The 26,152-nt window shown below is 41.1% G+C and overlaps 1 protein-coding gene across 1 annotated transcript in view; it reads left to right on the top strand.

The window, feature by feature from the left end:
- The window catches only part of LOC135322413 (trafficking protein particle complex subunit 9-like), a 55,853-nt gene that overhangs the window by 10,137 nt on the left and 19,564 nt on the right, over nucleotides 1-26,152 (top strand). Inside the window, exons 2-7 of the mRNA XM_064491166.1 lie at nucleotides 11,492-11,677; nucleotides 14,158-14,382; nucleotides 17,416-17,587; nucleotides 19,581-19,764; nucleotides 20,520-20,719; nucleotides 21,022-21,145. Of these exons, the coding sequence (XP_064347236.1) occupies nucleotides 21,052-21,145 (94 nt within the window). The 5' untranslated portion in view covers nucleotides 11,492-11,677; nucleotides 14,158-14,382; nucleotides 17,416-17,587; ... (1 more) ...; nucleotides 20,520-20,719; nucleotides 21,022-21,051. The remainder of the gene's footprint in view (nucleotides 1-11,491; nucleotides 11,678-14,157; nucleotides 14,383-17,415; nucleotides 17,588-19,580; nucleotides 19,765-20,519; nucleotides 20,720-21,021; nucleotides 21,146-26,152) is intronic.

Below are 26,152 nucleotides of genomic sequence, written 5' to 3'. Positions count from 1 at the left end.
TTTCTTAAAAAAAAAAGTTTTTAAATGGAGTTACTGGGGACTGAACTTAGGGCCGCATACATGCTAAGCACATACTCTCCGAAATGAGGTATAATCTCCCCCATAATTCTTTCTAAACTTTACTTTCTTAGTATTCAGAAGTTAGAGGCCTCTAATTCTTTTTCTGGAGACTTGTCCATGAACCTGTAAATCTATTATTAATGGACAAATCTTGGTTTATTAAAAAAATCAATAAAATATTCTGCAATCCATCCAAAAGAAAATGCTCATTGATTTAAATGTTTCTCCTTTATGGTGATTTCTACTTTCTGGTCTAGCTTAATTTATTAACAACCATCCTTATCGTCATAATGACCAACCTCGCTCTGAGTGGACACCTGCCTAAGGCTAAAATGCTTTCCTCATGTTTTACTTCATAGCAGGTGTTTGAGGGTAGGTATCAGTGTCTCATTTTTTGCAGCTGAGGGATTGAGAGATGGAGCAGCTTGTCCCAAATTACACACAGCTGGCAGTGGCTAGTTCAGTGCTGGAACCCTGGCTGCACAGGATGCATTTTTAATTGCTCCTGTAATCAGCCTCCCGTTGAGTGTTTTCCCGAACTCCTGTGACTCCATAAATGGCCAATTTTAGTGATCTCAGCCTGATGAGGACTTCAAATGAGAGACACCAGTGAGAATGTGAGACAGAGTGGCATAAATTAAAATTGTACATTTTTACAAAAGTTTTATTCTCAGGTAATGACTTAAAAGTTAATTTTTTTTTAATTTTAGTGCTCTGTGAGCACTAAAAAAAAACATTAAAAATAATTATAGTGCAAAAGAGAAGTGGGCTTTGAAAGTCCAATCATTGCTAGTGATGTTACTTGCTTTTCTCTAGTGGCCCTTATTGACAGAAATACTTAGAAAGACTGAATTGATTTTATGTAGTCTTAGTATGGAAGAAAAGATTGTCAGTGAATATTGTAAGTAAAATCATTACTCTTTCTTTCCTGATGATGAATAGGTAAGTTGTTTTTATGGCTTAAGTACATTTCCTCATTTGTGAAATTTGAGTAATATCGTTTTCCTTGTCTAACTGTGAGAGTTAGACGCCTTGTACACAAAGCACCCAAGGGGTGCTTAATAAAAATGTGCTGTCACAATGACAGGTATTTTAGAAGGATCAACTCTGAATACTAAAGGGGGTGGCTTATTTCTGATGCATATTCAATATGTATATATATGATATATATGAATATGGCTTAAAGTAACAAGGATTCATTTCTTTTTTTTAGTGCACTATGAAGTTTTAATGAAATCTTTATCATTCTATTGAGACAGGGACTAGTTAAATTGCCTTAAGCAGACGACCTTGAAGATTATTTACACAGAATGTGTATTGTTACAACTCAGAATTCATGTTGCCGTGTAACATCCACTCAGATATTTAAATTCGTGGATTCTGACCAGATCCATTAAGTTTAGAAAAATCCACATTTATCATTTTCAGGGAATAATCTTCTGTCTTTTGTGATTAAAGAAAATTTTGATTTTTTTTCCTGCACTTTTAACAGGTTTAAAATATCAAAACATTGATTTGACATGTAACTTTTTTAATAGAATAAATCTCATGCTGTTTTAATATGTAAATAAATGTTTTTGTATTTCAACAAACTTTTACGATTTCCTGGCTCTTTGAGAAGTATTTTGCAAGATACTTAGATTACCTACTGTTGGAAAAATGCAGACGTTATTTTATGATTATAGGCCTAGTAAAGATCTGTTGGTTTTTGCTACAGTGCAAGACATGAGGCCTAGGAGAGCTTTGCTGCCGATTGCCAGGAGGACAGATCCCAGGTCTCAGTCTCCCCTTCTGTAAACTGAAGAGGCTGGACTGGTTTCTTTCCTCCTCTAAGATGAGTTTCCATAAGCCTATGTCTTTTGTTTATATTCAGGAGTATTAGCAATATCAGATTAATTACTGAATACCCTTCCCTTACCCCAAAACAAAGTGCAGTATGTGCTAAAGAAGCTTTTAGTTATCTGATTCTCGTTTCTGATCCTACAGGCAATTTTGTGTTGCATGTTTCCCGGTAACCTGGAAGGTCTTTTTAGCCATAGGTGGCTCTGTTGCACCTTCTTACCTTCTTAATTTTCCTGTTTGTTAAAGAAAGCTTAAACAACGTTATTTTATTTTGATTTCTTTGCTTAATGCTTCAGAATAGCACAGTCTCCATTATGTCTGTCTACCTGGAAAAATTATTCTCCTTATATCTTAGATTTATTCTGTCATCTCGCTGTGAACATCTCAGACTTGCTGTGCAAACAATGGCAAATTCGGACTTTTCTTCCAGTGCTAGAAACCAGTGAGCCGGGAATTTATAAAACAGCTAGAAGTGGCCTCTAGAGCACCTTAAAGCTGAAAAGTGTACTGGGTTCCCTGAGTATTGACACCGCCGCTGTGTGTTAATTGGTGGTAGGAGATTTGGTACATATATGAAGGGGTGTAGTTTTTTGACTTGGCTTTGCGTGCACGCGCTGCCACTGAGCCACGTGAGCCTAAGTCAGTTCGTTCTGAGATTTCCCTCGTCTGTGAGATGGGGATGCTCATATCTGCTTTGTAGAATTGTGAGAATTAGTAATTATGTAAACTGTTTACCACAGTGGGTATGTCAAGAGGGCTCGTAAACTTTAGCTACTGTTTTGTGAGAAGCCATTTGATAGTCTTTGGCAATTACTAAGAAACAGGAAAATAAGGAAAGCTGGTTTTATGATGAAAGATATTTGAGGAGGTTCCATAGTTCCTATAACCATAATTTAGCATCAGCAAAGTCAGAACTGTTACACAGTCGCCCTGAGCCAACGTTAAGCCACAGAATTTTTGTTACTTCAAATATGTTGGGGCTTAAGGGGATCCAATACTTATACACATGTTGTCTCCAGCAGCCAACTGAGAGATGACAGAAAAGAGTAAGCAGGCGATATATGTCTTCTTTTTTACTGATGAAGCCACGTACTCCATGAACTTCAGGGCTGTGGAAAATGCGTGTCATTATACTGTGTCCCAGAAGTAGAGACTCACCCTGTCCCAGGTAACTCTGGGCCACAGCGAGCCTTCCCTTGAGAGGACCTGCCCCATCATGCACAGGGCTGTCCTGCCATGGAGCTGAGCATCCCGTGTGCTTCCCAAGTGTGGCCAGCACTGGAAGGAAAGGAACGGTTTCACATAACCTGCTTGTCTCTCCGGACTCACACCTCACCCTGTTAGTGTGACGAGGGCTAGCTGTGAGCCATGGGTCTGTGGTGTGGAGAAGCACTCTCCGTGGCCAAGAGGAGTGGGGAGGAGGCGTCCCCTCCCTCAGTTTAAACAGGTGGTGGTATGGAACAGAAGGGTGCTCCCCAAGAGTTTATAAAAGGAGAAATAAGGATTTTCTTTGGGACTTAGTCTAGCCAGGAAACACAGAAGATGATTAGAAAGGAGACTTGTAAATCACTTTAATATTAAGTTGACATTTGTTGAGCACCAATAATGTGCTACATTCTTTTCTAAGAGTTTTACAGAAATGAATCCTTCAATCTTCTCAACAATGGAGTAAGGAATGTTTGATTTTTATCCCAGGTTTACAGTGTGGAAACTGAGGCACACAGAGGGTAAGTTGGCCAAGGTCACAGGGCTAGTAAGTGGCAGAGCTGGTATTTAAACTCTGGCTGTCTGGTTTTGAGGCTCCCAGGGATGGGCTTTGGGTGTTTAGAGGTATCTGCATCCCTGGATCTCTGTACATCTGTGCATCAGTAAGCCCAGAAAGGACAGAGAAAGGAGATTCACACAGTTGCTCACAGTCGTGTCTCGGCCACTGTCCATGAAGAGTGCACCGTGATTAGCGTTGTTTTCCAGGCAGTAGATCTGTTGGTATAACAGAAATTTAGTCCATTGAGTTAATCTAGAAATCCTTACTGCTCTGCTTCTGTCCATGTTTGCCATGTTACTGCCTGCCCGTGGTTAGGCCGTGGAGGAGAAACTGTACTCATGGTTGAACTCTGATATTTCAGTCTGGTTCATAGTTTCACATATTCTGTTACATTAATAAGTTAAGTTTCTGGTTTTCTTGCATCAGTGTCTCGTGTGTTTGGTTAATGTGAAACCAGTCCATGGGAGCCCAGGGGTGCTGACGGTATAATTTCTGAGCATGTTGTGGCACTTCTACACGTGCAGTCCTGACTGGAGGATGTCCGCCTTCCTCACTGATTTCTCCCAAGAGCAGGGTCCTATCCCATCCCTGGATGTGACGCTGGGAGCTCTGTGAGTAGGCCAGTCAGCGGCCAATTCCACCAATCAGAAAATGATGAAGTACCCAGAAGTGGGTTTAATAGAAGAAAAGGGCTTCCAGGTAGTCCAATGGGCTGTTCGAGTTCATTTGGTGAAAAGCTGTTCACTGTCTGTGGTTGAGCTGATTCTTTGCTGTTGAAAAGTCTGGATTAGATGAAGGGATTTTAAAAAGCTGAAAGGAGTGATTTCAGGTGGTACGTCCACACCGGTGAGAAGTGATGGATGACCGCCTGTGTGAGGCATAGACAGAGTCTTAAAAACTTCATAAAACAGCTTTAAAAGCTCTGCCATCTGAGTGCACTTCATAAGGGGTCCAGGCCATCACTGGTAACGCTGAGAGGGCAAATAACTGATGATGGCATAAAGGACACGGAGGCATCAAAAAGGTCTCAGTCATGTTCCCTTTTTAAAGAATGTGGCACAGTGTAATATATTTGAGCTGGTTTTTCACTGAACAATTTTTCGTGTTTTCTAGGTCTCCCAGCTCCTGAAGTTTCCACGCAGCTGCATGTCCCCTCGCTGCAGCTCTGTCAGCACTTGTCCTGGGCTGATGTGTTGTCACGGGGAGCAGGACGGTCAGCGTCCCCGGCTCCTCCGAGCTCCGTCTCCTCATCCCCAGTGCTGGGCTTCTCATCCATGTCTACTTAGAAGGGTTGCTGAGAACCACACGTGATGGTTGTCAGGGGTGATTTGTGGTTGTCCCTGTGTTTGACATATAGTCAGTATTTGATAGAAACACATGTTTTTTATTATAGTTCTGGCTTCTACATTGCAGTGGTTTTTAGTCTGCATTTTTTTTATAACTTTTTTCTTATTTTTAAATAAGCACTTTTTTTGGGGGGGGAATTACTGGGGATTGAAGCCAGCACATTGTTCATGCTAAGCAGGTGCTCTACAACTGAGTAATACCCACCCTCCTTGTCTTCACTTAAAAATAAATATTGCAATACACAAAATAGCTCTTAAACACCATCATGGGACCTATTTTCTGTATAGACAATTGAATACATATGCTATTTCAATAAGAATAAATGTTGGGACTTACCTTTCTCAATCTGTTTACTTGTTTAAAAACGATCATAGCTAGTGATAAACACGAGTCTTGGATACAGCACTTCTTAGGATCTGTTTTGACATCATGGGAAATTACATTCTACAGAGAAGGCAAATTGGGTCTCATTGATATTTGGATGATTTAGCAGATGATCAAGTCTTTCAAACTTGACAGTTTTGTATTTTAAACTAACTGCAAAGTTATCTTCTAGAAGTTGGAATTCCTAAGTTTGTGAAGTGCTCAGTAATTCAGTGTGTATGTGTTTGTGTCTGTGTGAACGTGTTTGTGTGTGATTTCAGGAAGGTAGAAAAAACTTCCATGTAGCCCTCTGATACCTTCCTCCTCCAGTTCAAGATGTAGGCATATATTTACACAAGTAAATTAATATTCTTTAGTCATTTGATATATTGGTGGGAATATGAGTTTCTCACACTTGTTTCAGAAGGGTTGGGGAGCATCAGGTTTGAAAACAGGAGGGGAAAGAGGCAGGGTGGCCCTTCACACTTTGTGCAGGATTTGAGGAACAGTAGCTTTCTTTTTTCTTTTATTCTAAAACAAACTGGCTCTGAATTGTAACATACTATGACTAAGAATTGCTTTTCTGATAAGATACAACTGCCTCAGAGTTTTCAAGGCAACATGAATGATGAAATCCGTTTTAGGAGTTATCTTTAAAGTAGTGTTAATTTTCAAGTAAAAGGCTATAGCCTGTTCTTTCTTCGAAGGGTAAAAGACGTTCTCATTGATCCAAGTGCATGATCAATGTGCTTAGTTTCTTTGGGGTTTTTTTCTTTTTTTTTAAGTGCTTGTTTCATTGTGGTTTGAATGAATGTTTAAAATTTCTGAATTTTGTTCTTTAGAACATGCTGATTTATCAGAACTGTTAAAAACCTGATTGAACTTTCGTCTTTGTTTGGAGGGGCACCCTTTTGATTACTGTTGTCTGTTAAAGAGGGAAATTCTTCCTCTAGCCTGCAGATCATTAAGTGAATGGTTTGCAGTGTGCCTTTAAAATTCTTTGAATGCTTTGAGCATGCTTGTCTAGTGAATTTTGAATTGACTCATAGTAATGACTTTGCTTTGATTCTGTGGCTTTTGCTCCTCTCCGCAAGAATTTGAATTATCTGTTGCATTTTGTATACGTGTTCTTAACAGGGGAATAAATTTTACATTTTTTACAAAGGTGGGTTTTCCTATCCCCTCTGAATGCCTTCTATAATTGATACAACAAAAATCTGTTATTGCAGTGCTTAATTATTTCATAAACTAATTTTTGGCTTAATCAGAAGCAATGAGAAAAAGTGATAATAAAAAATATGAAAACCTTCCTTCCTTTGAAGAATAGAAATCAGGTGGTCAGGCTCACGCATGTTTTGTGCTTGACACACTTACTTTCATGTCATTGTGTATCATGATTCGGAGATGGAGTTGCTTCAGGATTTATAGATTTTTGTTTTAACATTTTTGTTGAATTCTTTCTCCAGGCTGATGTTTCCTGTTTGGTTTGTGGAAAGCGTAGAAGGGAAACAAATTCTTTCTTTTAATTTCAGGAGGCCTGAGTTGCTGATGAGAAAAGAGTTGAGGGTGGGCTGAGGAACAGAGTGACACTCCCTCTCCTCCCGGCTGAAACTGATGAACAATGAAATCAATTAAGTGTATCAGTATTTGACCAATAGAATTCAGCGAGCCCAAACTGGCAAGTTATGCCCAATGGAAAGTACTGAATTCACCTGAAGAATTAGGTACTTTGCCAATTAGAAGCAGCTTAGAGCAATCAGAAAAATTAGTTCATAGGATGAGATATAAAAGAATGTAATATCTTCTATTTCTGAAACTTTTCTTTGTTAAGTTGTGTAGAGCTAAAATTAAGTTTCAAGCGCCAGGAGTTAAGAGTCTGGGTGGTTCTGTGGGATCGTTATTCAGGGATGTGTCTAGATCCTGCTAGAGTGACTGAAGCTGACAGGAAAAGACCCAGGGCTAGGATTTGTTATCCTAGGGTGTCCTCCATAATGGTTCCATAATGGTTACATGTGGGAGCCCAAGATTAGGTTAACAAATTGTAACAGACCCCAGCCGCCTGTCAATGTTCAGAAGAAAAATGTGTGCTTAGTAACTGCTTTGCAAGCAGGAGCATGTGCATCCTCACTCTTGTCTCCTTGCCTTAAAAAGCAGAGACAATGCTTTCCTTGCATAGTTGATGCTTTAGATAGCACTCTGCTCATTTCAAAGCAAGGACCCAGGCCCTCAGCTATAAAAGCTGGGCTTGTGTGCTTTTAGATAGTCTATTATCCCCAAAACAAGGACCTGGCTGGTCTCGTGGTCTGCTTTGTAATTCACATATCTAAAGAATTTATCTTATTCCCCTCACCCCATGACTTCCCTAAAGATACACTAAGCCTTTGTACTCATTGTGGATTCTACAATCTCTGTCTCCTCCCGTTTTTCCTCAAGTTCCTACTTACTATCACACAACTGTTAATGACTTTTTCCTTTCGTTATACACAGTAAATATAGGAGCATTTGAGAGGCTCGTGGAGTTGGCTCCCTACATCTTCTCTTTTTCTGGACTTTTCCCACAGAGTCTTGAATAATCATTCCGTGTCGGTACGACTTCTGCCAGCCATAACCCACAGTTCCAGGTGAGAATGATGCAGGCTTTATCTCTCCTACCCAAGGGAGAGAGAGAAGAGAATTGAGATCTGCTCCCTTTTGGTCCCTTCCTTCCCCAGGGACACTCCAGTTCACCTGCAGCCTTCTGGATTCTGCTGTCAGGGCCTCTGTCCCAGGACTGACTGCAGCCATTTTTTCCTTTGCCAACATTTCCTTTGCCTTTTAGAAGTTGGTCTCTTCTCTGCAATTCAACCCTGGCAGATGTGATGGTGGTCAGCGTGCTGGTGGGCAATCACCTGGGGACTCCCAGGAGCCATGCTGATTCTCCTGAGTCTCTCATTCGGGGTTACAGAACTGTCGAGCACCGGAGGAAGCCCATTCACGTGAGGGCAGTGCAGCATTGCATCACTTTCATTTTATTATTGAAATTTCAGTGGAGAAATTATTTGTAGCAAACTGTTCCAGTTTTTTGGCTGACTGCTTTCCTCACCACCATTTCCTTGTTGGATGTGGTGCTTGTTTTAAGAACCAGGTTTCTTCTCTGGTTATTTCTAGCAGGTGGGCTTGTCGAATCCTTGATCTGCATTTGAAGCAGAATGCTTCATCTTGATATCAAACTGATTTTCTTGATTCTGAATATTTCGTATACACTCAGCAACTGTTTCAAGTGAACTGCTCTTGTCCAATTTCGGTTAACTCACATTTGCTGATCTCCTGCTTTCATGCTGAGGGCAGTTTCTTCTTCCTGTAATAAAAGTTAGCAATTTGCATCTACTATGGGAAGGTACTGGCCCGAGGTGCTTTTGTTCTTAACAGTTTTAATACAATTCACCCATTAAAATTTACACCGGTTTTTACTCTATGCCAAGAAATGTGCATCCCAGTCAATCTTAGAATATTTTCATCCTCCTAACAGGAAACCCTGTATGTATAAGCACTCATTCCCATCTTCCCCATCCACCCCCACCCCCAGGGAGCCACTCTTCTCTCTCTGTGGATTTGCCTGTGCTGGACATTTCATTTAAATCGAGTCAATTCATGTAAATGGAACCGTCTATTGTGACTGACTTCTTTCACACTGAGTAACGTTTTCAATGTTTGTCCACGTTGTTGCCTGGGTCAGTACTCCATGCTTTGCTATTGCTTAATAATATTCCACTGTATGGCTGGGCCCCTCTGTTTACCCATTCATCAGGTGATAGGCATTTTGGTTGTTTCTTCTTTTTGGCTGTGATGAATAATGGCACCTTGATCATTCCTGTAGGAGTTTTTATGTGGACATTTGTTTTCAGTTCTCTTACGTGTGTGCCCACAGAGCAGAATTGCTGGGTCATTCAGAAACCAACTGTTCAACTCTCTGAGGTCCTGCCAGGCTGTTTTCCAAAGTAGCCACGCTGTGTTACATCTCACCAGCAAGGGCTGCTATCTCTGATTCCTGTGTGTCCTCATTAGTTCTTGTTATTCTTTTTTTAAATATAACCTTGTAGTGAGTGTGAAGCGGTTTCTCCTAGTGGTTTTGATATGATTTCCCTTACAGCTAATGATTTTGAACATCGTTTCATTGTGCTTATTGGCCATTTGTATATTTTCCTTGAAAAATACCGTTTCGGATCCTTTATTCATTTTTTAATTTAGTTGTCTTTTTTGTTGAATTGTAGGAGCTCTGTTTTATTTGGAGATACAAATTCCTAATCAGATAAATTATTTGAAAATATTTTCTCCTGAGTGTTGTTTTTTCACTTTCTGGATGGTGTCTTTTGAAGCGAAGTTTTAATTTGATGAACTCAAATTTATCTCTGTTTTCTTTTTTCCTTGTTCTTTTGGGGCAATATTTAAAATCTGAGGTATTTGATTTAAAATTTACATATAAAATATCTTAATTCTTAGGACCGTCCTAGAAGACGGGTGCTGTTGTTGTCCCCAGTCTATGGATAGGAGGCTGAGATGCAGAAAATTTCACTGACTTATGAGTGTCAAAGCTACCCAGTGCTGTGGGAGTTCAGAGCATCATGATTGTCCCCAGCATCTATGCTCCTCACCATCATGCTCCACTACTGCCTGGAATCGTTAATGAAAAAGTCTTTCCTTTTTCGGTTTCTTGTTTGTTTGTTTTCTCATTGGGAACCTCATCTCCTCATTTTCCTTTCGGATATCAGTGTAGGTTTATTTTAGGTCTCATGTAGGCAGAAGCATTGCTATCAGTTAACTTCTTTATTACTCACTCTCCGGTGATCATTGTTGCTATTTGACCTAATCAAGTCATGCTTAAGTCTTTCCTGCTCATGACACTGAAAAGAGTCATGACTTACAGAATGCTCAGAGAAGAAAATAATTTATTGATTTTATTTTGCTACCCAATCAAACCAATCAAATAAAAACCCCGGTGTTGACACAGTCGGTAAGCCCTCCAGAATAGGGTCACTGTCTTCCTTGTGTTTCATTGGTTTGGTCACAGTGTCTGGATAGTGACTTGCTGTCCAACAGTTTTGTGAGGATATGGTGCTCGTGAATCATTGTAAGGACAGAATTTTGACAACAGACTGTATTGGTCATTTCACGAGGGAAAAGATAATATAGAAATATTGCTCAGATCTATTTTAAAATTAAGATTGGATTGTTGAGAAGAGTTCAAGAAACCATACAAAGATCTTTTTCACTTATTTTAGATCTATCTTAGGCACATTATGATTACATAGCAGAGTAACTTATCAACTAGATTTGACAAGAGGGGTGTATTATTGATTATTTGTTTTAGTTGAAATATTCTACCTGGGAAAAAGTAATCAGTGCCCATAAATGAACAAATATGTTTGTATTTCTATGTAACATGGGAGCAGACTTCATATGTTTCTATATAATATATATGACTGTGTGTTTTAATCTGTCTGTCAGTGTATTTATAGTTTTTCAGCAATGTTCTAACTTTAGAATTCTTCTAAGAAAATCACCCCCGATTCTAGTGCAGTTTGTACTGTGTATCCTGTCTTATGCATGGGATTCCACTGTCTCCTCAGTGAGGAATTTCCTCCCCTACTGAGGTAGTAGCAGAGTTAAAGGAACTGTGATTTCTAGGCCTTTGCTCTCCATGTGTTTGCATTTGGCTGTCAATCGCGATTTTCCCTTTCTTGAATTTTCATTGTTCAATTAGAATTTTTGAAAATAAGTGTTAATATGTTGTATTTGTCTCCCTAGAAACTTGATGTGTTTGTGCTTTTCAGTTTTCAATTTCTTAAAAATGTAAATGCACTCTTGTTTTTAAGTAGTCCTTTTTCACTAGATATTTGTTTACCTCTTTATAGTTAAAATACATTTTTTCCAATGAATGAATCGGTGTGCATGTTTAAAAGATACCTTACTTTTTATTTTCCTTATTATAACAATTATATTCATTCTAGAGAATTTAGAAAATAAGGATAAACACAGTAATAACTTAAAAATGGCCTCTAATCTCACCTAGAGATACAGTTGTAAAGTTTCAAATTGAGAATTACAAGTCCTCTCATGTTGTTCTTCTTTTTCAAGATCGTTTTGGTTACTGAGACCCTCGAATTCCCATATGAATTATAATAGCAGCTAATCAGTTTTTGCGGAGGAGCCCACTGGGATTGTGATCGAGACCACGTAGAATATACGGATCACTCTGGGGAGCACTGCCATTCCAAGAGCACTGTTTTCTGATCCAGGAATGTACGTGGCGTGTCTGTCCAGGTATTTAGGCCTTCTCTAATTTTTTTTCAGCAATGCTTTGAGTTTACAGAATATTATTTTACTTTTTTTCTTTGCCTTTATACTGAGGACAAGTGTGCAAGGTACCGGGATCAGAAGTGTATTTTAGCCCCGCCCCTTGCTGCCAACATGGTCGCTGCGCTCTTGCTTTGCCTTGTGTACAATCTTGCACAAAATAGGACCTCAGTAACTCTCTCTTGAATGAATGATTATATGATTGAAGGATGATGCTTGAGAGTCCTTGTGATGATTTTTTCCTCCAGCCTTTCCCCAATTCTTAACTATGCCCTTTCTCTTCCTAAACTCCAGCCTGGTTTTCAACATGCCTGTGACATTGATTTTCCCTGTCTGTAGACTCTTCCTTTCACTGGTTCACGATAATGTTACATGTGGGCTGTGGAAACTTGCTAGATGTCAAGAAAGAGCAAATCCATTGCATGCTAGTATTTTTACACTATGGTATTTTTTATCGATTGAAATTAAATCAGGCTGACCCCCTGAGCCCTCCCGTGAGCTCTTTTCACTTTCCTACATCTGATACTGCTCTGGTTGCTACATGTGCCCTTCCCCCAGCCTTGGTTTTTGGGTTGAGTAAGTCATCATCAGTGGACCCCTCTCTTTAAAAGATGAAGAGAACATTGTCTCCTTCTCCCTGGTTGGGGACTTGGATGAGATGAGATACCAGATAAAGAATGGAGCTCCACCTCATTCTGACCCCCGCTCTTTCCGTTCCGTTCTCCAGAGGAAAAGAGTACAATTCAACAGTATAAAGATTGATTGTGAGCTAATGAGATAGACAAGACAACCGAAAATTTATTAAATATCCTTTCATGCCAGAAACAAATGTATTATACACACAAAAAGCACATAAAGCACGGTAGTACTGTGGTTACAAACATGGGTCTGAGATCGAGTCCTGCTCTGGAGTGACCAGTCCTGTGAGATGGAGAACTGGTAGGTCGGCTTAGGCTCTCCAGGACTGGTTTTCTGTCCTGCAGAGATGGGGCTCGCTAGGCTTCTCTCCCCCTTAGAGGTGCTGTGGGGTGTAACTGTCACGCGTGCACAACTGCTCGTTCCTCGTAAGTGCAGGATAGCATAAATTTTGCGGTGATGGCTTTATGACCGCCCCGTGTAGACTCTCAGTGCTCCAAAGGGATGCCTTGTGGTTTGGAGATGGGATTCTCATTTCTGTAAATACCCAAGTATTGTGGTATTGGGCCCTGCTGATTTGAATCTATTCTTTAGAAAGTACATATTGTAGATATATTTTTCAAGCATGTGTGCTTTATTTCTTTTATTATTTATAGTTCTACCCTCTCATCTCTTGGTGTGACTTTTCATGGAATCCAGGAGACAGTCCTAAGCTACCTGCCTCTTCACTCTTCTCCGTGGTGGTTTTCTTCCCTGACTAGAAGAGGGTTTTGCACAGGAAATTTTATTTGTTCCCCTTTTCCTGGAGTCTCTCTTTCGGTCTGCCCATCTCTCACCTGTTCATCTGTCCATTTATCTACCCACTCATTCTTCTGACTTGTTCCAAAAAGCATTTCAGGCAGCTTACAGAAGAACAGATACCAAATAAACAGGTTAGAAAATTGGGCCAAGTTCAAACTGTGAGGCTAGGAGGCGAGCCTGTGTGATGGTTGCAGCCATGAGACACACGCCTCTGCCCTGTAACTTATAAGATCGACAGCATGAGTGTACCTGATGCTCCCAGCAGACACAGGGTAACAGGGTTTGTGGGAGATGCTCACTGGCTGTGAAATAAATAAGTGGCTCAGGAGAAGCCCAACCTTTCCAGCTACAAAGGCTTAGGAGAATATTTTGAGTGTCTTCCAAAATCAGGGTATTGCATTGTTTCTTTTGTCAGAGTTCTACGTATAGTTGGTTACATTCTATACCTGGAAATTTCTCCAGAACTTCTTACCAAGTGAGTGCCATTGCTCGGGAATGGGGTGGTTCTGCTCATTGACGGGGGTTGGCCAGAAACCGAAAATGACAGCTTCAAAGGAGCCTGGGATTTGTCAGTTATGTTTTGTCAGTGCTGTAGATTTCAGGAAATGCTTTCACACTTTCTCTCCATCTGAGGCGGCAGCGTGCTCTCTTAGCAGCATCAGGAGCTCAGAGCCACGGGATGTTGGGGGCGGACTGCACTGCCGTCAAGACAGCCAGGCTAGTCACTGCAGGCGTGGTCCTTTCACATAGTGCATTTCATGTTCTATAGTAGAAGGTTTCAACAGGGAGTTAATTAACTGAGTTAATTAACATTTAATAAATATGAAGCTTTGATGAAAAGTCTGTTATAGGCAGAATATAAGTTGTGAACACTTTGAAAACGGTTTCATTACAGAAATTTCAGTAGGGAAGATAAACAGTTTATCTTATTTATGCCTCTCTTTTAAAGTAACACAGAAACAAGGCAGAAAAGGCAGAGGATGATTTCTGTTATTCCTCTCGGCTTGTAGGTGCCCTCACATCCAGTGGCATCCATCCAGACACCAACACTGACACTGGCCATGCTCAGAACTACCTCAGCCCTGAAGACACAAGTGACAAATAGAAGGGGGCCGCGCCCTGTTACAGCAGGTGCTCTCACTTTGTGGGTCCTTATGTAACTGCGCGGTGTTAATCAGGATCGCCCGTTCTACATTGTGTGGCGCTGCTGCGGTGTCTCCTAGTTATTTGTTTCTGTAAGTACTCGTGTATTATTCTCCAATGTGTGTTACTACACATCTAAAAATGCTTTTTACAGATGAAAAATAATGTATATTTAATATAATAAGTCTGAAAAAAGGGACAAAAGAGGCTATCCAGGTCTCACTACTCAGAAATAATAATGAACACTTTAACATCTACTTTCTGTTCTTTTCATCAGTGTGTATCAGCTCTGTCATAAAAACCAGTGAGCACTCTGTGCCTGTTTACTGTGTGGAGACCTCCATTTTCCATTCGGCTTATTACATGTTTTTCTACAATATTCTATCTCCCCTGGCATGATTTTTAATGACCAGTATAGAATTATGTCTTGTGGAGGCATTGTCCATTTTACTTCGGACTTAAATAAACTTTTAAATTCCAAGTGTACTTAACTGAAATACTGAAAAGAGAACTGTGGTGGTACCAAAAGAGCCCTACCTCCCTTCCCCTTATTTCCTGAGTGTAAAAGCTGTTGCCAATATGGTGTATATATTTCATGACCTTTATGCCTATGACATATATATATACCCATACATAGATACATACATACATATGATAAATCTATGTATATGTGTGTATATATGCTTTTTTGAAAAATAAGGCCATACTATATGTTTTCTGCAGCTCGCTTTATTCACTCAGGGGTATATCATAGACGTCCTCCCACTCCAGACTCACCCGGTCCTTTCAGATAGACTGGAGGGGTCTCCTGATGTGCAGGTGTGGTCTCTTGTGGAAGGACACCTTTGGTGGGAGAGTGCTGTGGACAAGGCCCTGGGCCACGGGGAAACGCCGGCCCCCTCAGTGCCCACAATTCGCCGTGATTTACCGCATCATTGTCTTGATGGTGGACACTTAAGTTTTCTCCATTTTCCACTGTCAGAAAGGATGTTTGACTGGCATCTTTCTTTAACAGACATTCCTGTGATCTTGTATGAGCATGCCTTTAGTTAAGTCTTCTGGAAATTTAGTCCCTGGATGTGACATTTATGTTCATCACAGGCTACTTTCAAGTGACTAGAAATTCCTTCTCCAGTGTGGAATGAAAAATGTAGAATTAATTATGTAACCAATTCTCTATTGCTGGATATGATTTCACTTCAGCTTTTCTTCCCACCACTGTAACCACTACATCTATTTGAACTGATTTTTTTTCTAAACGAAACGATTCCTAGAAGTGGGGTTGAATCAGTGTGTACACACGTTTTCAGAGTTTACATATCCATTGACATGTCATCCTCCAAAAAGGTCGCTCACAGTTTTTTCTCCCACAGATGGACACTAGCTACAATATCTTTTAAAAATATTTACCAATAAGATGAGCAAAAGTGCTTTTTCATTGTTTTAGTTTGCATTTGATGACCAGTGAGGTATTGAGCATTTTTCACTCATTAGCCATCTGACTTTTGAAAAGTGAATGATCCATTTTGTCCTTTGCACAAATTTAAGTGAGGAAGCTTCTTTTTGCTTTGTGACAGCTCTTTGTATCTTATGAACATTAATCCCTTGTCTTCATCAACATCTATCACAGAGTTTTTCCTTGTCATTTCTTTCGTTTCATTTTGTTCAGTAGGTTTATATTTGTTGTGGCTCAAAATATTCTTAAGATAGTAAATGTCTTCCTTTTGGGTTTTATCTTTGTTATTATTCTTAGAAATACTTTCTTATAATGGTATAAATCTCTTATGTAGGTTTATTTAATGTCTAAGATGGAGATGATAATAGTACTTGTTATAGTGAGGAGAAGTTGAATTAATGTGAGCAAAGAGTTGTATTTGCTGTTATTAGTATTTTAATATTTAAACCACTATCTGTAATTTTTTTTGTGGTCATTATGTCAGGAATAGAATTTGTTCTTTCCAGGTGATTCTCTGATTGTCCCAGGACAATTATTGAATTCACAATTTGCTCTTTGATTTGAAATCCCACATGCACAAAATACTTATGTACACTAGAGTCTCTTTTTGAGCTCATGCTATATTTCTGTCAATCATACTTCCTTACTCCAGCGCCATATCTTACATATTGTAAAAATTAATTATTATCTGACAGTGCGATATTTTTTTGTTCTTTTCTTCCATCCCAAACTTTCTTGGCTATTATTATGACTTTATTATTCCTAAAGAATTCTAAAATATTTTGTTCAAGTTAAAAAAAGTCAGATAAGAGTATTCATGGGATTTTTATTAAGTTTTGAATTATTTTTAGGAGAACTTCCATATTTACAAAACTGTTTTCCTCCATGCAATATGTTGATGTCTCTACATTCACACCTCTTATTTACCCCTCAGTACAGTCCTGTAGTTTTCTCCATGTACAACATGGGCATTAATTTTGAGTTTATTCCAGAGTATTGTTGATATTTTTCTTAATTTTGTAAGTGAGAATTTTTTGCTATTATATTTTTTAACTGTTTAAACTGACACCTAGGAAGGCAGATTCGGTTTGTAAATACTCACTTTGTAACAAATCATTTAAAATTGTAAGTATTAAGTAATTGTTCCAGGATCCTTTCTTTTGTGTTTTTAAATATTTGTTTCCAATATTATCAAAATGGTCATAGCTAAGAAGTATAGGTGTGGAGACTGATGGAGAGAGGTAGTGTGGCTCATGTACAAACTTTGAGCACTTTCATGGCTGCCTTTAGGCTGGAGAAGCCCCAGAAGAGCCCAGGTTAGACCAAGGGTGGCTTTGTATGCACTTGAAAGCCAGCTTTCCTACCTGTATGGTGAAGCCTGGTGGGCGTGGCAGGTAGATGATCAAGGTCTGATCAAGGTCATTGGCTGCACAGAGCGCTGTGTCTGTGAGAACTGGAGTCCATCGCCATGGGAAATGCTTGGTGCCAGGAACACTGCAGGGGAGCTGGGGAGTCTGTTTGTTAAGGATTTTCCAGTCCTGGGAGTTGGAAGATCAGACTCTGCATTCAGATCTGAGTTTGAATTCATCCTCTCTTGTTTACTGGTCCTCTGACTTTTGTCAAGTTATCTACCCTCTTTGAACTCCTATTTTCTTATCTCTCAAAATAGGAGAATTACGGCCTGCTGCTAGAGTGTTTGATCAGGATAAATGATTTGTTTCTATAAGATGCCACGTACAGTCACAAGCTCAGTGAGAAATGGGCTGTCACCTCTTCATCTGCAACTCAGTGCTCGACAGGACATCGGGGCAAAGCCAGTCCGTAATTTGTTTGTGATGCAAGTAGGAACAAAATTATTGTCTTGCCTTTCACTTGCAGTATTCTTACTCCTTTGCTTCATTTACTTCTTTCCTCCTTTCCTTTCCCCTCCTCCACCAAAAGATCCTGAGGCTCTCTCAGAACACTAGATTCAAATTACTTTAAAGGGTGTCTCATCCTCATGAAATGACAGTAACTTAAAAAAAATCTGTACAGATCCCAGACGTCATTGTATTTGATTTACACACACACACGCACACCCACCCACACACACAATCAGCATACCTACCACTTGCTGAGGGAGAAGGACCAATTTTTCTCAGTTTTCATTCACTGAGCGTGAGAGCAAAGTCTCTTACGCAGACTTTCACCTTGCTTAGTGCATGGTGTTTTTAATTGGATTTCTGTTTTGTGGCCATAGAACTATTCTTGTAGAAGAGAGGATGTGGAGACATAGACATTCTGCTGAGATATTGGTGTCAAAATATTTGAGTTGGAAAGGACTTAGGACAGCATAGAGTCGTAACATTTTATGGGTGAGAATCCATGATGGTGTAACTTGGACAAGAACCCGGGTCTTCTGTCTTCGTGTCCACGTGGATGAAGAGGCAACAGGGAGGGAGATGGCAGGGATCCTTCTTGCTTGAGTTCCAGGGTCTTGCTAGTTTTCATTGCTCAGCTGTCTTTAGTTTAGGTCCGTGTGGCCTCTCATGGGAAGGTCAATCTGTCCTGAAAGACTGAGTTTCTAATCAGCAAAAAGCCCTGGACCCACTCATATTTCCCAGAGTTTTTCTGCTGTCCTGCTGACAGTTTATATAAATGATACCTAAGAAACTACTGGATATAAAATCCTTATTGTTATCATTTGCCCTCAAGTTCCATAGGAATGGGGTGCTGTCTCAGGCTGTCTAAGGCTAGATCTGAACAAAGATAGGGTGATAGGCTGTGCTGCTGGACCCTCCCCAGTCATAAGGGATTTCCACCTTAGTTTTTAGAATCAGACAGATGAGTTCAAATCTTGCCTTTACCAGTTATTAGCTTTGTGAACTTGGGGAAGAAACTGTACTTGTTTGTGTCCAATTTTCTTTATCTGTAAATAAGTTCAGTATTTATTTTAGGGTTTTTGTTTTAGAATTGAATGAGCTAATTTCCTCATTTATACCTAAAATACTGATCGCGTGGATCTATGCTGGTGCCTTGGTAGAAGATTACTAAGGGACTCAGCAGTGAGAATGCAGGTGGGGGACCCCTGGATCATAGAGCTTATATTCCAGGATATGCTTGTAAAAAACTGGATATGCAGTGGATTTTTAGTAAATGTCCATTCCTTTCCTTATCCACATTGATTGTGTATATATCTTTGTACAATATATGAACAATTTTTTATTGCAATTTAAATATCTTTGTAGTATTTAAATTATGTAGCTATAACAAAATACGTGAAATAAAATGATTTGTCTTTTATTTTCTTTTCAATATGCAAAACAAAATAAAATAGAAAAGAAAAAAAGGTTTTGAAGGAGTAGAAATAATTTTATTTCTGTGGAATCAATTCCCTATGTTAGGTTTTTTAGTTGTGTTGTTAAACAGCATATAAAATTGATAGGTTGTGACTTCAGTGTTGATAGCTAGGTGAGTGTAGTTTCTTTTTGTGGTTGTCTTTGATGAATTATTTGAACTAGATCATAAATGATGTGCATGTTACATATTGGAAACGAGGAAAGAGTGGAGACATACTACCTCCAATGCAGTCATCTTGTTACCAAGTCGAAACTCGTACTGCTTGCTGTATGACAGGCCAATAAATCGGGAGATTGAGGTGTTGGAGCAAGGAATAGTGACTTTATTTGAAAAGCTGGCAGACCCAGAAGATGGCTGAATGACATGCTGGAGAACCGTCTCCCCCAAGTCAGAAATCAGTCCGCTTTTATACTAAAAAGGGGCGGGGATGTGGTTGGTTGTTGCAAACTTCTTGCGGTACGAATTGTTTCTCCTTGGAATTCTTTGTTCTTGCAGCTGTCCACGTGGGTCAAATCATGGTGCCCCTCTTAAACCTCCAAAAAAAACCAAAGTTGATTTTCTATTTTGCAACTTGCCATCTCAACATAAGTGCAGAAGAGTTAACATCGTGAAAGATCAGAGCCCGGAGAATAGGCTCTCCTGGATATTTCAGGCTAAAGGCAACTTTCTTTTACAAAAGGTACAGAGCTACCAAGTCTGAGCCTAGAAAACAGCAAAGGTTTAAAGCCAAATGAACAGATCTAACATGCAGTCAAATTTATTCTTTTCTATTACAATTTCTTTTCCCACCACATAAATAATTTTAGTAAGAAACATGAGCAATTTTTTTACTTTTGCTTCTTAGTAACGGATAATTGGGCCAAATACATTTATGAGAGCAGGGATGCTGTGTGGGCATTGGGGTCACAGCAAACTCTTGTTGGGGGTGGTCGACTCTGCAACATGTCTGATGCCCCGTGGGTGTTGGTGAGGGACCCCATAACCAGGGGCTCTCTTCAGGAACCAGCATATGGGCATTGACCTCTGGAGACCTTTTTCAGCTGCCGGAAATTATTTCAGATAATGTGACTGAAAAGCCACTTCAGCTGGTGATAATTAGGGAATAAAGGAAGAGGAAAAGGGCTTGGATTAGATTAGAAGAGAAGGACAGAATATCAGGGAACCTGGGGGCTTGGCAGTGGGTCCTTGGGAGAGAGGGGAGCAGAGGTGGGGAGGGGCACGGCTCTGGAACCAGCTCCTGCACCTGTCCCAGGGCCCAAGTCACACAGCTTTAAATTGGCCTAGGACGCTTTCCTGTCTGGATGTCACCCTGGGCAGAACCTTGAGAATCGAAGGTAAGGGGTGGGCAGCACTCACCTAGGGGATCACTGAGGACTTCGTTCAAGTCCACGGTGCCTTTTCTGGTCATGTGTCTTCACTTGCCCTTTATCTTAGGATCTGAGGAGCAGGAGCAAGGAACGCAGGGAGAGATTCAGGAAGACATCTGACTGTGTTAAGAGACGACAGTCACAGCCACACGGGGAGCGAGGACACTTGCAGCAAAGTAAAACGACTTCACAACTATTGCATCAGAGCTGCAGGTGTGAGAGAGCCTAAGCCTGTCTCAGAGTGCAGGGGACAAGTGGAAAGGAATGGTAAATTTCCACTGACAGTTGAAATTTTGTTAAATAGCCTGCTACTGTTGCTTGTATCACTTGAATGAATGCAGGCATATTTCTATGGGCATTTATATGTTCACTCAAAACCACCAGCCACTCTTGCCCCCATCGGGGATGGGCTTTCTCAAGCACAGTGTACCTCCTGCTTGGGTGGGCAATGCTGCGGGTCCTCGCCTGGGGCCGGGCTGCTACAGGGCACTGAGTCCCTGAGGCACGGCCTGCGAGACACGACAGGAACACCTCTGCTCTTGACTGAGGGCCTCCGTTTCCCCCTGCAGTGTAAGAATGCTGGTGACTGAGTTAGAAGCATGCTTCGAAGCTGTCCATGTCCTTGCCATCCAGAAGCGGAGCCTGGGAGCTACCGAATTTCTCCAGAATGCGGTTTACATTCATCTTCGACAGGTGAGTTTATGTCTTTTTACAAGTGGAGGAATTACTGCAGTTTTCCTGGAACTTACTCACCACTAGTCCATCTGATTTTTCTGTGCTTGGATTCAATATGGCATGCTAAAAATTCTGGAGTCAGATCTTGAAACCCTGATGAAGAGGATTATTTTATTTCTTTATATGATAGTATTTTACTTACAAAATTCAGAGTTTTCGGTTCTTTCAAAAATTTTTTGGGGGGTTGGAGAAACAACTTTGCTCTTACCATCTTTGTGACCTGTTGCTTTGTGCCTCTCACCTGTCTTCTGTCACTTGTGAGGCGGTTCCATTTGTGACCCTGTCCGGGTTGTTCATGGTATAAAACATAAAGTCTGTAAAACTACAGTCCCATTTACTCCGAAGACATTCCACAAATACTACTTAAATCTGGGTGTGGTTTTAAGAAGACAGAATCATTAGAACATGTACTTGCAGGTTGCTAGTGCAAAATCCCCAAATCAATAGTCTAGCACAACATCTAATATCTTTCTAATCTACCTTGGATTTGTATGGATAAGTGAAGCAGTTTGCTAAGAACTCAAGACCAGGGTTATAATACAGGCTGGTGTAGCTCAGCAGGTCCTTCCAAGCTGATGCTCTGCCAGAGGGCGGGTCCTAGGGGAGAGGGCGTGTCCTCCCCTCCCTGAGCTGACAATTTGATGGGCAAGACCTTCATCAGGTGAAGAACTTGACTTTCTTCTAAGAACAGTGGGTTTGAAATCAGTCCTAAAAGCGTGGGAGTGACACAATCCCATTTGTCTCAAGTAGGGGAGAGTGGCTTTGGGGCCACTTGGGAGACTCGTGAGTCCAGGTGGGCAGTGTTGGTGGCTTCCACTTGACCGGTGGGATGGTCAGTGGGTAAAAGCGAACAGATTGAAGGCATGTTTAGATGGTAAAAAGGAAAGGATGAATGCTGTCTGTGAAGGTAGGATGGAGGAAGGAACAGGTTTCTGGGTGGATTAATGAGGTAAGTGATGGTCCTGCTGTGCTCTGAGGAGGGAAAGCTGTAGAGGGAGTTCTGGGGGATAACTGATGAGTACAGCTGTGGGTAAAGTGAAAGGCTGTTAGATGTGTGGTTTGGGAGCTCAGGTGAGAGCCAGTAGTGAGTAGGGGGAGGGGAGAGAGACTTTCAAATCAGTTTGTCTTGTGAACATACAAATAAGAATGAGTAATGACACACTTAAAAACTCTATATTCTGTATTTAAAGCCCAGTAACATTTTGCTATATTGACTGCAGAGGTTCTTAATTTTTTTTTAATAGAAATAAAATAAATAGAAACAAAATAGTGGAGATAATGAACATCTTAGAGTTGATGTGTGTCCTTGTATGTATTTTCATACCTCATCTGTTTATAACCATAATCTACAAATAGATCGCTTGCTTAGCATAAGAGTTAAACAGAGGGACGTGACACACAGTGTTGGGGCTTGAAGCTGATCTTCTCGGGCAAATTAAGTCACCTCTCAGTGCCTTAGTTGCATCATCTGTGACTTCCCCCGGGCCCCTCATCACAGCTGATTTCCTAGACTAGATGTTGGGAGGGAGGCTGCTGAAGGGAATAAGAAGTGGCAACTTCTAGGGATATTGAAGAGAGAGACAAAAACAGATTAAAGCCGATAAACTGAGTAAAAATACCCTCAAAAGAGAAAGAATCCCGCAGTGTTTTGAGCCCCTTAGCGTAAGGGAAACAAAATCAGGTAGACCCAAAGCTCTTGAGCATGTGAGTATTATGGGTGGGAGGGTGTCATCAGAAAAGGGTTGAGAAAAGGCCTTTTCATTTCCCTAGACGTTTCCAGTAAGGATGGGGAGCAGAAGACAAAACACCCTGCTTCACAGTGGAAGCTGCTGTTTTGTGCAAAACTGACCAAAGTTTGGAGACCAGTCATCAGCGGTGCTGGCAAATGAAGAGACTTCGGGATTGGGTGGGGCACTTGCTGCGACTTCCAGGTGACCTGCTGGCTGGGGGCTGTGAGGCGGGCAGTAGGTTTGCAGGGTGACCCGGGCATAATCCCTGGCTCTGAGGCTGCTGGTCTGACTAGCAAACCTAGGCACCCGCAGTCCTAATTGGGCAGCTCGGGATGTGGCCTGGGACACCTGCTGACCTGAGGGTGAGAAGAGGGCTTCCCTGAGGGGGTGTCATGCGGAGAGTGGGAACGTGTTCCTGCAGGGGAGGAAGAGCCTCTGAGCAGGGTGCTGGATGCACAGGCAAGACCAGCCTGAGCACGGAGGCTTCTGGGAGCCAGAAGTCATACAATGGCCCGAACCGCCTTGTTCCTGCGAGACTGCAGGTAAAAGATGCTGAAAAAGTAGGCTAGGGTCAGACCCTGTGGTGTTTTATGAGTGCCAGTAAAGGACTGGTCAGGCAGGCACGAGAGAACCCTGTGGGCGTCCCAGCTGGGGCGTCACACCGGAGGGAGGAGCAGAGTTATAGACTTTGCCACTTATTAGCTGTGTGACTTTGAGCAAGATCACCCCACCTCTCTATATATATATCTCCATCTGTAAAGTGACAGAGTGACAAGCTCGTGTAATCAGAAGGCTTAGTTTAGCTCTGATCCCCTGTGTCCAGTCCTGTCAGTGCTGCCCTGTGAGGTTCTGCAGCGGCTGCTCTTACCCTGAGAAGGGAGGGCGTAGAGGGACATTGTAGTGCCCGAGGGCAGGAAGGGGTTGCTTTAAAAGCAGACATGTTGCCGCCTGCAGCTGCAGGCCTGCAGGCAGTTTGGTTGAAGGTCCTGCAGGGGACTTTGGAGGCCTTAGGTCGTGGAGAGTACTTTGGACGCCTTAGCTTCGTCTTAAGTCTTGTTTTCCCTTGCGGACCGGATTTGCCTTTGCAGATTCATGCTGAAGATTTGGGCTTCTAGCAAATCTGTTTTCAGAGATGGGTATATACGTAAAATATCATATAAAATAAAATGATTTATTTAACGTGTGGGACTTGGCAGCTGTTGGGAACAGCTCTGTTTTCCTGGTTGTCACAGAGGACACCAAGGGTCAGCAGAGCGTGTGGGAAGGCAGGTAGCCTGCAGTGCTGCTGCGGGGTGTTCTCCCGAGTAGAGCACTCTGCTGAGTTGACTCCTCTGAGTTTGGTTGCCAGATGAGCAGACAGCAAATTAATGAGTTCTGGTGGGATTGTATAATGACAGGAAGAAAGAGGAAACCGTAGTTTTTCCAGACTAAAACAAGCTTTTGTTTCCTGATCCAGTGTGTTCCATTACAGAATTGATGAGTTGTGTCTATTCTGGGACTTCATTGAAATAAACGTTCAGCCTAAATGATAAGAGTTATGTTTTATTTGGCTGGAGGACTCGAGCCGTTATGGCAACCTCACAGATCACTCTGAGGGACTGCTCCCAAGAGGTAGGGGAGGAGCTAGGATATATAGAAGTTTTACAAGAAAGACCAGGTAGTTGGAACAATAAAATATTGCTTGTTATCTAAAGAAAACCAGATATCTCAAGATCAAGTATTTAGTGCTTTTCTATGTATGGGAGGAATCAAACATTTGTGTCATTGAATTCATCCCTTTGGCAAGTACCTAGCTATCTAGGGCCAGTATCCTGTCCTTTCTTACTCTGAGTCCGCTCAGAGGGCACCACTGTGAGTGGCTGAGAGGCTGGGCTGCAGGCATGCACTCGTTGGGGGTGGCAGCAGCCGCTGATGACTTGGTTTCAGCATTCTTTGTTTACTGACATTGTTGCAGTATTTTCATTCACAGTGCTCCCCCTTGGTCCTAAATTCTGCCAATGTTTTGAGAGACATTTCATGACAAATTTTGTCCCATGGTGCTAGGATGGCTCAATCCTAGTTCAGGTGAAGAATCTTCTGAGTTGCCATTCAAGGTGTTAGTTTTTTATCAGGCCCTGTTGATACTAAAAATTCTCTGGATCACCTGTCTTACTTGTTTGTTATGATCCAGGAAGTGTTTTCCCTTCATTGCTCATTCCCATACCTAGAATCACACTATTACAATTACTTTATTCAGGGTTATAAATTTTATCTATTTCTTCAAGATGTTTAGTCATCATCAATTTTGTAGGCCTAGTTACACTTTCGGAAATGTAACAGACAATTTTATAAAATAGATAGGATATAAGTAATACAGCTAGTAACGTTAATAAAGTCACGATTAAGAATTTAATAGTCGGGAAGTTGTATTTTGGGGTTAAAATTTTGCTTGTGTTTCTGATTGAGTTTGAGTGATCTTATGAGAAAGTTCATATTTATGGTCAGTCTCAGAGCAGGTATTAATTGGTCAGGTGAGGTCTCCCACCTTGTAAGATCAACAGAGGCCTAAACAGAACTATAATTTCTTTTTAGAATAACGTTTCTGAGGGCTATCTAGTTAGAGCCTTGGAGTAGGGAAACTCACAAAGGTAACACAGAAGAACTAGACATAGGTAATTTACCATAAACTTAACAATTGGAGTAGTTCATAATCAAAGGTAGGAGAAATTATCACAGTAATTTTTATGCAGGCCTGGTACGGTGTCTTGGGTCAGCTGTCTACCTCAGATATCGTCTTCTTCTCATCCTGGCCTGGTAGCTTTTTCTCCATTTGGGCATTGTTTTAAGGTGAGCAGTGCTCTATAGGCCAGTGCATTGCAGGGGCTATTTCTGATAGGAAATGAACCCGAAAGTCCGTTTCCTTCAACTTTGGTTTGTATGGTCTATTTAAGAGTACCTGATAAAGGGTCCTTCCATTCAGGTTGGAGACAGTTTTTAAGTCATGCCTGTTCAAGTTTGTATAATCCCCTGGCTGCAGGTCATGGGGCATTGGAACTTTACCCAAGGATAGATTAGTGAGCTTCAGAAACAAAGCTAGAGTATCCTATTAATAATTCAGTTAAACTGTACAGCAATGTGACATAACAGCAAGGAATGATTGGGAAGTGTGTTAGTAAATACGGACGTCAATTAACAAAGCTAGAATTTAATATCCACTAAAATATAATCTTTTTTCTCTCTAAAGTTACCCTCATTT

Source organism: Camelus dromedarius, chromosome 11 (assembly GCF_036321535.1).
Source record: "Camelus dromedarius isolate mCamDro1 chromosome 11, mCamDro1.pat, whole genome shotgun sequence".
Taxonomy (NCBI): Eukaryota; Metazoa; Chordata; class Mammalia; order Artiodactyla; family Camelidae; genus Camelus; species Camelus dromedarius.
Note: the sequence above shows the minus strand (reverse complement) of the source record. Positions and strands in the feature narration are given on the sequence as shown.